General features: G+C 40.8%; 1 protein-coding gene across 2 annotated transcripts in view; it reads left to right on the plus strand.

Annotated features, from left to right (window-relative positions):
- The first annotated feature begins 2,034 nt into the window (after positions 1-2,034).
- The window catches only part of ADGRL4 (adhesion G protein-coupled receptor L4), a 78,160-nt gene continuing 67,432 nt past the window's right edge, over positions 2,035-12,762 (plus strand). Inside the window, exons 1-2 of one of the 2 annotated variants that reach the window (XM_054211661.1) lie at positions 2,035-2,762; positions 4,289-4,438. In XM_054211661.1, the coding sequence (XP_054067636.1) occupies positions 2,741-2,762; positions 4,289-4,438 (172 nt within the window). In that variant the 5' untranslated portion in view covers positions 2,035-2,740. The remainder of the gene's footprint in view (positions 2,763-4,288; positions 4,439-12,762) is intronic. The other variant, XM_054211662.1, reaches the window with a different exon arrangement.

Raw genomic sequence — 12,762 nt, forward strand, 5'->3', positions numbered from 1 at the left:
AAATCTTTGTCAGGTCCATCCTTCTCCACATCCATGCCTACTGCGACCTTGCTGTCTTCAGCCTCTAACTGACACTCACATTAGCCAGTTTTTAAAGTAGTCTAATGCAAAAGTAATCCACTGCTCCCAGTATTGAGATCTCATTAAGATATTCCTAAATCCCTCTTTTTCACTGTCTCCCTGTTGCTTTCTAAATCTGATTGAAGCTCCTTTTATCACCCAGAGTTCCTCTTGACCTAACCTTCCTTCTTCTGTCCTTGCTCTGTTCTTCCACATCTTTCTTTATGTACTCCCTCCTCACCTATCACCAGTCAAAATGTAAACCATTTGCCAGTTAGACCTATGCGCCGCCTTTGATGTTGTCCACTATACCTGTGAGTGGAGTAGTTCAGCTATACTGCTCTAGATGGGAAGTATTCTTATCTGATCGGCATAGGCCCCTTATAGGTTTGAACCATCGACTACTAAAAAGCAAGCTATCACGTGCTTTTCTAGCAAAACCTAAAAGGTTGCATTTGTCTTCTTACGGTGAGATTTTGGGTTTTTTTCTGAGTCATCCGCAATTTCTCCTGTGTCTTCAGGCCTTGAATCAGAAAATAAATTAAAGTTTTTACTATAAATTTACTATCACTATGATTCATGAAATTGCTCTCCAACCAGTCTATCTAAACACCACTAGCAGAAAGCTGATATCTAGATGAAATTCAAACGTGCATCTCTGACTTTTGAAAAAATGTGTTTCCAGCATGGAAAACCTGAATTTTATGTTGTGACTTTTTGCTCTCTCCACTCGCTTGCTATTAAACATCTTTTAGCTTGATTTTGGGGAGTAAAAAGACACAGGGCCATAAGATATAATTTCTGCTTTATAGGCTTTCCAAACCAAGCCCTTAGTAGTCAGTTGAAATTCAGGAGCAGGATCTGTAAGTTAGTACAGACAAGCCAAGCTTACAATAACGGCACATGTCAGCGCGAAGGACAGGACGTGTAGATCAAAGCTCCCCTGAGTTCATCTGACTTTCTGTTCCTCCGTGTCTCCATGCATTAGATTACGGGAAAACTTAACAAAACAAACCAACTCCTAGTCCCTTCCTCTCTTCCCCTGTAAGACTTCCGCCCCCTCACAAAACCAAACAGGAGAAAAACAGTCTTTCTACACCTGGACCCTTTGTTCATTATTCTGTGATTCATCGAAAATTAACATCCGGTTACTGGAGCTTCCTCTCTCTTTGCCAAGGTGCTACAGAAGTACTTTGTGCCAGCCAGACACCTACCTACGTGCTATTTCTACATGCCTCACTCCTCCCTGGCCTGAGTAGAGCTTAACCTGTTGAACTGCAGCCAGCAGCGATCATGAAGCTGGAAAATGACGGTGAGCAAATAGTTCCTAACAAGTTCAGAAAAAATGTTCCCACATCCACAGATAATTTCCAAGAGCAGGCTGATGCCTTCCCATCAGTTCCCTACCAGAGTCCCAACTTCAAAACTTTCTAGTCAGACATGAGCTATTTTGTCACGGTGACGTTCCGCAGCCTCATGTCCATTTTATTTAGTTTATTCTCAGTTCTTCCAGCAGCATGCCTGTTTGTGCATGTCTCTGTTTTCAGCTGTAAGGACAGGCATACACCAATGCTTTAGCTTTACAATCCTTCAATATGTGAGTCGTCATCTCCAGGAAGCTGGGAAGTGACAGTATGCATGTCATCCGTAACAAGATGAGGGAAAGTATTGCCATGTGCATGCATAATATAAGTACATGCTGAAGTCTTGTCAATGAGGATGCTATAATGAGGATAGAACTGCCCTCACGTTTAACACAAAGGCATGCCAAACACTGTACTAAATTGGATGTATTGAATAAGTCCTATTACACAACACCGTTTCAGTCCCACGAACCCACAGAAACTTGGTCTGCTTCGGCTCCCGAGATTCCCAGCCATACAATTGCCTTCCTGCCTCTTTCCTCCCTGCCTATACATCTTTGTTTTCCTCACAAAGCAGAGTTCAGTGGATTTCCTGTACCTCCTCACAGGCCATTACCCTTAAAGCAACATTGCTTGTCTGCAGTAAGGATCTATCTCAAAACCAAAGAAAGCAACAGGAAGAAAAATTGCAGTCAGCTAAGATTGTCTCCAGAAAATATGGGTCTTGGGGCTCACGTATACTCAGCTCACCAGGAAAAGGCGGAAGGAAGCATGTAGACCGTTACCTCCGAGCTCGTAAACCCTGAGCTAGTTACTAATCCACCTCTTCCTCACTCTCTCTGATCTGCTCCACCGTCCTTCTGCTGCTCCTTTGCTCCCTCTGCCAGCAGGCTGCGGCTCACCCCTTGGATCTTCATCCTTCCCCTGCTCCAGACGCTCTCCCAGGCAGCTCCTTTAACCCGCTTTCCTCTAACCCACTCACCCCTGAATCTTCTCCGGTATCCCCTGCAAGACCCAGGCTCCTGCTTCTCTTTTACTTTCCAGTTTATTTTCATCTCATTTATTCCCTACTTGCCAGAAGACCAAGTCCTCAGCCCCTTCTGACCCTTCCTGTCCTGCCTGTGACTCTCAGGAGCTTTTGGAAACCGTGAAGCTCGGGACAGAGGGCAGTGTCAGAGCTGCACCTGCACCAGAACGTCGCTTTCCTGATAGGCATGTGTGCATATTTCGCACATGGTCATACATTTTAAGGCAGGGAGTTTTTTTCTGTGACACAGGGGGTCTGCACCAGGCACCGCACAGCAACGGCATCACCAATGAGACTGCTTCCATTCCTAGGTAGGTGAAACCTCCTTCCCCGGGGAGCGGGGGGCAGGTGGGAAGGGAGTAGGGGCTGGCAAGGAGAAACGTGTGTGTTGGAGATGGTGGAAAGCTGCTGGGTACACGGGACTGAACGTCCCCGTAGCTTTAACCAGTGCTGCTACCGGATTTGGTAATTGCACGTTTAGGATCATCGCAAAAAACCAAATCCCACAAACGCCAGTCTTTATCGCGCTGTGGGTTTTGTTCTGTAAAAAACAGAAACATTGTGGGTTTCTGTGGGTTTGGGGTTTTGTTTTTTTTTTTTTTTCCTCTCTCCATCTGTTTGGGAGATATTTAGATTTCACGTGTTATGAGGGGTAAAATGACTACAGAATCCCACAGGTTTCTGTTTTAATCTCTGGAAGACAGTCTCTGGTCTCCTCTCTCAAAAACAGAGGGAAAAGATGAAACGTGGTGATATCTAAATTTATTTGGATTATATATAATTGTTAAAAAATTGTGTGTAATTTCTAGACTTCTGGGTTTTTTTATGAAATTTTTCTTTGTCCAAGAAAACAATGCCTCAGTGAGATTTCCTGCAGCAATGAAACCTGTAATTGTAACACTAGGCGAGCAAATATCCAGAATAATATTTGGGTAAGGAAAAGCAGAACTGCAGGGGAAGGCAACATCCAAAAGGGTCTTTGTGTTCTGCAACTTTCATTATGTCCTGCTACCAATTTATAAAGTACAAAGTAAAAGCCTTACTTTCCCTTCTGAGTTAACTGCCTCATTTCTAACCTATTACAGCATATGTATAATTATTCAATGAGCTGTTAGTTTTCTCAAACGGACATATCCCTTTCTTCTTCGTGTTGAAAACCATGTGCTTTCATGCCATGGGAAAGCAGTTATACCATTTAGGAACCATCCAGTGGATGGAAAAAAGAAAACAAGCCTTTCATAACATGGAAATAGTATTTTAAGAGATCAACTTTAAATAATTTGGATAAGTTTTTAAACCCTGATGTCATAATGCTGTAAATGCTGTGACGTCATTTTAATCTCTCAGACCATGCATATGTGTTAGCTGCACAGATATGGACGTTCTTATAAAAACAGAAAACTCTGATCAGGGGGACCCTCTTTGGTGTTTTTCACTTGCTGTGTATAGGGCAGTTTGGATTATACTCAATACATAATTCGGAGCGCAAATAAAAGTCCGTGCTTTACTGGAAAGTACTAGAGAGCTTTGAAAGCCTTTCAAATGTTTTCCCCAGATCACTGAGTAGCTTCTGTGTTGTTTACCAATTTTATACTGGTTGAGCACATACACAAGTTCTTAATCTACTGTGTCTGCTATTTCCTACCCCCTGGGCAGTTTTACCAAAGTCCCTGTAGTTGATGGCCCTTGCCCCATCCTGCAATATAGCTGAGTCTGTGATGATGTGAAGTTTGCTGGAATACACCAGTTCTATAGATAACTATTGCCCAGATCTGGTTTTAGAGCTCGGAATGATGTTTTTAGATAAAGAAACAAGTCTGATTTTCCTTTGTTCCAGTTCTGATTTCCAGTCTGCTGGACTATGGCTGCACTTCTGCCAGCTGCAACATGACATGCCACAAAGACGCCAGGTGTGAAGTTCAGGGTGGGATAACAGGCTGCTATTGCTCCCAAGGATATACGGGAAATGGCTTAACGTTCTGTTACGGTAAACAGATTTTACCTATATGCATTTCTGTTATATGCTTGCTTGAAAAACTTACTCAAGAGACCATTCGCTCAAGGGTTGAACTTTATGTCACAACACCTTACACTAACGTGTTCTCAAAGCCAAAAACTTTAGCAGTTTCTGAGAAATTCTACAATTTCCTCTCAGCCTAGTATTTTAATATCGCATACCGTGCAACTCAGTTGAGTATGAACTGTTTTCCAACTTTCCTTTTCCATGAGAGATGCTGATGTATCTTCTCTAATTTAGCTTCGGCAATTTCCCTTGCGACTCAGGACTTCTGAAGCTTGGAGTTGGCATGACTGCTACTTTGCAGCCCTCACACCTCATCCACACACACATTGCACTAAGAGCCACTCGTCCCAGCAGCTGATCATGATCAAATAATACAGCTCCTGGGTTCCTCCAGAAGACTGAGGAGGTGTGTGTGCCACAAAAACATGCCTGCATGTGAGGCCAATGTTAACTGTTCCACTACAGCTGCTTGCAAGGGAAATATGCCAGAAACCCAACGGAGGGGTCTGCCTCTGGATGGCTTTATCTTCCATCCAAAGCAAAGGATATTTTCCCTGCATTCATTTTTGAGTTGTCCTCCACTATGAATAGCTCTAGTACTGATTTCCACTGTTAGACATAGCTATGCCCAGCTGCAGACAGGCTGAAATCCATATGAATCTTGTCGGTTTTCAGTGTCCTGAGCAGTAGTTGTGAATATGAACCATCTGTTTGGTCAGGTTTGTGTTTCACGCATCTTGGGAAATTTAGCAGTAACAGAGGCACTTCAGTTTGGTATGAGCACAGGTAACTGGTCCACCTTTAGTTTGGATTTTTATAACTCATTTGCCGTGGTGTACTTGGAAGTGTGCTTGATTCAGGAAAATTTGGAACGCAAAGACTTTTTTCCTTAGATAGCTGCCTATTGGGCAGCTGGGAAGCTTAGAGAGAAATATAGCTGGATAAAATGATAAACAATAGGGAATCACAAAAATCATAGAATAATTTAGTTGGAAGAGGCCTCTGGAGGCCATCTGGTCCACCTCCCCACTTGGAGCAGGTTCAACTTAGAGAGGTTTGTGCAGGCCCTTGTCCAGCCGAGTTTTGAGTATCTCCAGGGACAAAGACCTCACACCTCTCTGGGCCACTGTTCCAGTGTCTGACTACCATAATTTTGAAAACTTTTTTCTGATATCTAGTTGGGATTTCTCTTGATGCAGTTTGTACCTTTTGCCTCTCATGTGCACTTACCGCTGTACGTTTCTAATAATAGTTTAGCTTCATCTCCTCTATACACCCCTGTGACCCCCATTAGGTAGTTGCAGACAGCAATATGATTTCCCCTTTGCCTTCGCTTCTTAAGCCTAAGCAAACGCTGTTCTCTCAGCCTCTTCTTTCCATCAGGCGTCATATTTCTTGAATTTAATGCTAACCTTGCCATAAATATAGGTCAGTCATTATTTGTTTATTGAGCTGCTCAAACGAAAACAAGAAGAAATGGCCTTCACCACACTAGTATTGTATTTGCACTAATTCGGTTTTACTACCATGAGTAAGCTGGTTGATTTGAAAGTTAAGTGCACATTATGTTTGCAGAGTCAAGGGCCTACATTTGTGAATAATGCAGAGAAAGAAGAAAAACAAGTCAATTACTACCAATACTACCTGGAACAAATCAAACCAGCATTTACTTATCTACCAGGACCTGGTATCCACTGCATTGTCATTGTATTTTTCTAGAAAGTTGTGATTATGAATCATCAATTAAATTTACAGTAAAGCTACCTGTTCTTCACTGACCTTATTGATGTTCTTAAATCCATCCATTATATATGTACCCATTATGGCATTATTAAATCCATTTGTGTGAGGATGGATTTATCTTACCTTCCGTGTGTTTTTTTTCTCTTAAAGTATATTTTTCTTACTTTCTTTTTCTCCTGCATTTTCTTAGGAAAACCTACATTCAAAAGTCTTAAAAACATTTATTGCAAATTTAAAGAAAATTCAGTACAGTGAAATATACATTCGCAAGTCTTGTGAATCAATTAGTTGTTTAATAAGAGTTATATCGGTGTTTGGAAACTCAGTCTTTAAAATAAAATGTCCAATGTCAGTCCAGGCAAACCAGCTACTGGATGTATTTGTGGTGCTTTGCAGTTAAGTGGCAATGGTTTGAAGGAAGCCTCACGTCAGGGGACCAACGTTTTCTCTGGTAAAATACCTCAACGGCCACCAAAGTCACTTACCCTCCAGCTAAGCAGCAAAGCTGGTGTTGGAACTGTGTGGCTGTTGGCCCCGAAAGAGAGATGACGTTTCTCTAGAGCAGCATCTTACACGGTGCATTATTAATATTGTGCAGTAGTCCTCTAATAGCATAAACAAGTGACCAGAATTTTAATTGGGTAGGCTCTAAAAAGGATTAGAAATATAGGCTAAACCCTATTATAAATAGTTTAAAACTACGAAAATGTAAAGCAAAGCCTCAGTTGTTTAATGATGTATTAGATCGTGCTGTTCTGTGTGGCGGAAGCGGCAGGTGTATCTGCTGTTCTAGAGATAGCTACCCATTTTTCTTCAGTTAATAATCTTAGCCTTTTACAATGATAGTCCAGTCACCTTCAAAGGAGATCATCAATTATGTACCAATACAGGCATTTTCTAAACAGTATATATGGTACGTTGTGTTTACATATTTGCCCTTTTAGTTATTTAGATGGGTTGTGAGAGTGGTAATTACTGTCAACAACATTAATAATTTTGAATAGCATAGAACCAACTTTTTCATTGTGCTTATCCTGGCAGACAATTAAACCAGAACAGTGGTGGTTTTGAGGTTTTATTCTGGAACAAGCGATTCAAATTCTTTCTCCTTGCAAAAACAACAAAAAAAATACTAGTTTTCAGGTTACTCCTCTTAAGATTGTATAGCTGGAAAAGTGTCCCTTTTTATTTATAGGTACATTCCCATCGTATTTAAAAGGTTTACATTTTTTCTCTACTTTCACTTGCTTGTAACACCTCTTAAATACTTGTAAAAGTTATTTCTTTGCTAGCTCTGTCTTTTCAATGTGATACACTTAGCCATTTTCCCTTGAGTTTACTGTGCTGCAAAAGGCAATAATGCCCTGTTACATTTATTTCCTAGCACCGTTATTGATGAATCATGAATCACTGATGTCAGCATACCTTAGGAATAGGGTTTGTTAGTTTTTACTTTGCTGCCTTTGCCAGCTGGCTAAGTGACTGCAGAGAGCTCAAGATTATTGGATTTGCTGTGTATAGATAAAGACATATAGATATGAATTTAATTTCCTGGTGTCAAAGTCATGGCTTTTAAAATAATTATCCTCTTACAATCTTTCCCACAAGACTTCAACCACTTTAAATTGGGTCATGTTTTGGACTTTCTGAAGGCATACTTTGGCCAGTCTAACAAAAAGCTAATCCTCTTCATAATCTCACTGTCTTCAGTAAGAATATGTGCAGGAATGCACACAGTCAGGAGAATAACTGATTGTAGGATCTGGCCTCTTTTATACATCAGAATTATAAGTTACACAGCAATAAATTCCTTCTGTACAGTATCTTCCAGAAAGCCATAAATGAGTCACCTTGTCAAGCTTTACACCTCTGAGGTACAAAATACTGTCCCATTCTTCTTACTTCTTCTTTTGTATTTATTTCCTTGCTTTATGTAGTAGAAGATGAGAGAGAACAGTCTCTGAAAATGTAACTGTTTGCCTTTTCGGACTCCATTCTTGGGCACATATGTATTCTGAATATAATGCATGAGGCTTTAGCTTCACATTATCATACACCTAATTGAAGTAGCATAGCTAGAGCTCTTGGCATAAAAATAAAAATATATCCAGATAAGACTTATTTATAGACAAGTTAACTTCCTCTTGTGCAAAAATGCCATGGATTTTTTACAGATAAATAGCGTATATTTGCCACTTTTGTAAATCCATTTCTTTATATAAAAAGAGTCAGCCATATAAATTAGGTGTTGCTCATAGTCCCAGCTTTCTTCCAGAAGAAAATTAAAGGAAACAAACAAAATTTCAGATCCTTTAGAGAAGATTGGGGTGGAAGTAAAACTTCATAGAAGCCAATATTTTATTTTTAAAACAGAGGGAAAAATGAGTTGGCATCATTGATGCTTTCCTAAGCAGCTCTGCTGTTTCAATACTGGCTGCTTCTTGATTGCTGACTGCCAATTTGCTGCTTTGCTGGCACACTGCAGGAAATTAAAGTAAACAGTGTGATCACAGTGTTTACTTTAACTTTGCAAAATACGGAAGGAAAATGAAGCGGTGCTGTTTGTTCCAGGAGGGTAGGCAGGCAAGCAGGAAAAGTCTGAACAAAATATCCCTCCCAGATACCCCTGCACAATATTCCCTTGTAAATGTCACTTGCAAATTATACTGCAAAAATAATCAGTCTTACTTGTAAAATAGTTACAGCTCTTCCAGAAATAGTGAGCAGGGACTTAGGCTGTCAGTGAAACTTTGTCCTGAAGCAAGGCACTGACTCTTTTTCTGAAGTGGAGGATTTATCATTTTTCAGAGGCAAAAAATACATCAGTGCAAAGCAGTGTGTTATATCAAAATACAGAATCCCTGTTAGAACATGGGGCAATTTGTGTAAACGCAGCTGAATCAAATTGAAAGCCTGCTCAATATCTGAACGCAAACATATTTTCTCATTTTACTGAGGGTCATGCAACCGACTCTCTGCCTTTTGCCAGCTGTAAAAAGGAGCTTTCCTGGGAGACATCATCTCCTTGCTCTAAGGTGATCTCGCTGTGTCCCACCATCAACTTTTTTATTTCAGTCACTGAATTTGTTTTGATTCACTGGTGTCACCGTTGCCATTCTGCAGCACCCAATCGGTGTATAGTTTTGAGGGAATTTTTACCTTTCAAATTAACGTGGCCCTGTGAAACCACTGTGTATAATCATTTCGTTCTATCCAGAAGTGTCCTTCAATAGAAAATGATCTAATCCAAATGCTGGTTCACCAGAGGAGAATTTATTTTTTTTTTGTTACCAGCAGGCATACATCACTGGATGTCACTTCTGTGTTTACCAAATAGTCTGAAATCACTGATACGGAAGATCCAGTCCACACACTTCCTAAATTCATTTCACTGCTATCAGTTACCACAAGCTATAAAAAGGCAAATTGCAGCTGCTCTAGCATAGCACAGCAGGAGAAAGATATGCTTTAGCCAAACACAAATAACAGGGCTCAACACAGTGGGTGACAGCTTCGAAAACTTGGGATGTGCTAGGCAGGAGGACAAAGCAGACCACTGATTCCCAGCCCTTTTGACACGCTGCTCATGGCCTCTGGGCTCATCCCTCACCCTTCTTTGTTTCCCGCCCTCCTCCTGTGTCTCACAGTCTCTGCTGCTTTACCTCAAAATTCTGATGGATCTTTTACATGGTTTCAGGGTGGAGCGTGGTAAAGCAGAGCGTGGGGTGTGTGAAAGGGCAGAAGTCATCTGCGAATTCAGAATTCCTACTCCAGGTTAAGGTGCCTGGCTTTTTGGTGAAACCGAGGAGCGTTAGGAGGCCCAATGCTGTTTGTTGCGTATGTAGGTATTATATTTAATTAAGCCCATGCCTTCAGGGTTCCTCTCCAGGGGACAGAAGGTTTTCTTCCCTTCCACAGCTGCATCACTCATAATGTAGCTGAATGTTTTTCACCTTTTCTCAAAGTGTAGAGATTGACCGCTGAGCTGTGCGATGTTACCCAGCTGAGGTGTCTTGATCCATCCCACGTTCTGGATTAAACCTGTAGGCAGATCATGGAACTGAAAAGCCTGGACAAATTAGCTGGGAGGATTTGGTATTCTGGTGCACCATGGTCCACCTGCCTGGGAAAGCGTGGGTGTTAATGTGCAGGTTAACATAGCAGGTTCCTGGCCATTTGGGGACCTACGGCTTTATGTGTGGCTTTTGCCTTTTCATGTGCAAGATGTTACACTTTTCTGTGAATTTGGGAAGGGTTTGATGGCTATGATGTATGTAGACTGCTGGGGACTAACCAGCTGTTGCATGGTTGCCTTCCAGTCGCAAAGGCCGGAGCTACGTTTATGTTGTTCATGTCCCTGAAAATAGCTATACCCTTGGCTCATGTTGCTAGTCAAAACGGTTTTTGTAGAGTTGACTTTACTTTTTGTAACTGAAATTGCTTATTGTAACTAGCTACTATTGAAAGTTTATTTTAGTTGAAGCTTTTAAGAGTAGATCGGGAATTTGAAAGGGGAGAGTGTGCCTGGTGATGCACGAGAACATTAATCAGAGGGAAGGCAATGCAGGATATGTGAAGTCACAATACGATCCTGCTGAATAAGGCGCAGCGGAGGGTGTCTTACTCCAATTGTCTTACCTCTGTAAATGGCTGAGTCCGTAAAGTTTTGACTCAAAGCATTTTCTGCATTCAAAGTGCCAAATACAGTTTTCTCACTCGTATGAAAAAAAAATCCCTTCCAGTTTCTCGTTTGGATAAGATGGAGAGAAATCTTCGGAGGGCTAGCTCGCCTTGCTGCTGCCAGAAAACACAGTTCGCCTGGGCCAGAGGTACAGCCCACTGTAACCGTTTGTGAGACTGACCCTGACTTTAATAAGCCTTGCACCAAGCCCATCATAGATTTATTACGTTCACAGATTTGAGCCAAAAAGAAAGGAGGAAAAAAAAAAGGGGGGGGGGGAAGGCAGCTCTGCCTTTTTTTCCATGGTTTTTGTTTACATTTTCTTGAAACGGTACTTTGAGCATGACTAAAATACAGTAATGCATTTTTGAATGGGCCAGGAAGAAACAAAACTTCCTCTTGTTACATCTTTAATCGTATCCAGTCTCTCTTTTAAATTAGTCCTGTTTGCATCTAAAAAGAGTTTTAAAAATATGTGTAGATGATGTGGTAGAAAAGAGTTATTTGTCTCTCTCAAAAATGTACCCAAACTTTCAAGCTGATCAGCTGCATATGGATGGTTTCTTATTTGTTTAATTCAAAATGTGTTTTAACCCTTGCCAAATTATGCTAATTTCCTTTCTTGAGAAAATATTCTTTTCATCTTGCTTTCTGGTAGTGAGAATCAATCAATATGTTACATGTTTAGAGGATGTGGGAAAATTCATTTAAGGAGCTTTAAACTTATTATCTCAGAGTCTGCTTACTTTGTGTTTACCAGAGATATGATTCACTTCCTGTATCTCCAGCATCTGAAGCCGTCCCAAAAGGTCCAACAGCAACAATACATTCTTCTCACTTGCTGGTTTGAAGTGAAAGGATGGAAGATATTTCCAGAACATGTATACTCATACATGTATATTAAACGCACGCAATTGTGTACGCAGAGACCTATGTATAAGTGGGTATGTGAATAACAAGCAACCTTTTCTATGAAAAAATGTAAAGCAATCTCAAAATTGTCAGTTTTACTCATTCTGTGGTTGCATAGTTGGAATTTGCTTTTGTTAAGGCAAGACCAGCATTTTTTGGAAAGAAATTGCTTCCGTAAATTCCACTTCGTTGAGACATCTTCTGTACCTGGGTTTGCACAGGGCAGAGCCTGCGACAGCTATCAGATTCTGCAGCTGCCTTTGGGCTATAAAGTTAGTAACAAGTTCCAAGTAACAAGGAAAGCATCGTAAGGAATTACGTACATAAGAGATGATGATGTAATTGCAGCGCAGCTACATTGGTTTACATATAATATCCCACCAATCTGGCAAACTTGTTTCACTTTTGTCTCTGTTCAATAATTCATAGAGTTCAGTAGTAGAAAAGTCTTCTCTTTAGGATTGTTTTTGCTTTTTTTTTAATTTGTTTGTTTGTTTTCCTCTTCCAGAATAAACTGGCTGGGAGTGGTGAAGTTGTCTGTAACCTCATTTGAAATGTGTAATTTATCTAGGATGATATGCTGCTGCACAATCTTTCCGTGTATGACTGTGAAAAATTGCCGACTGAGCTGTTGGCAGACAGAATATCAAACCCCGCTCAGCCCTGTGTGTATGAAAGAGTTTAAGAAGGTAATTGACACTTTGGGCCTCTATTTGCCAAAGAAAGAGATAATGGCGTTCTCCAAGAAGATTAGAATCTAACCAAACATTGTGCTCTAAATATAGAGCACAAAGCCAGGTGATGTTTGTGAAAATGCTGCTGGGCTGCAGGAGGAGGAGGGGGCTGAAGGACTGCAATTTTGCACTGTATATTTTTTAGGTACACAGATTTAATTTAGAGATTATGGCTCGAAAATGAAATTTACAGTATGTGTGTTTTTCGGCGATAAGAA

Source organism: Rissa tridactyla, chromosome 8, assembly GCF_028500815.1.
Source record: "Rissa tridactyla isolate bRisTri1 chromosome 8, bRisTri1.patW.cur.20221130, whole genome shotgun sequence".
Taxonomy (NCBI): Eukaryota; Metazoa; Chordata; class Aves; order Charadriiformes; family Laridae; genus Rissa; species Rissa tridactyla.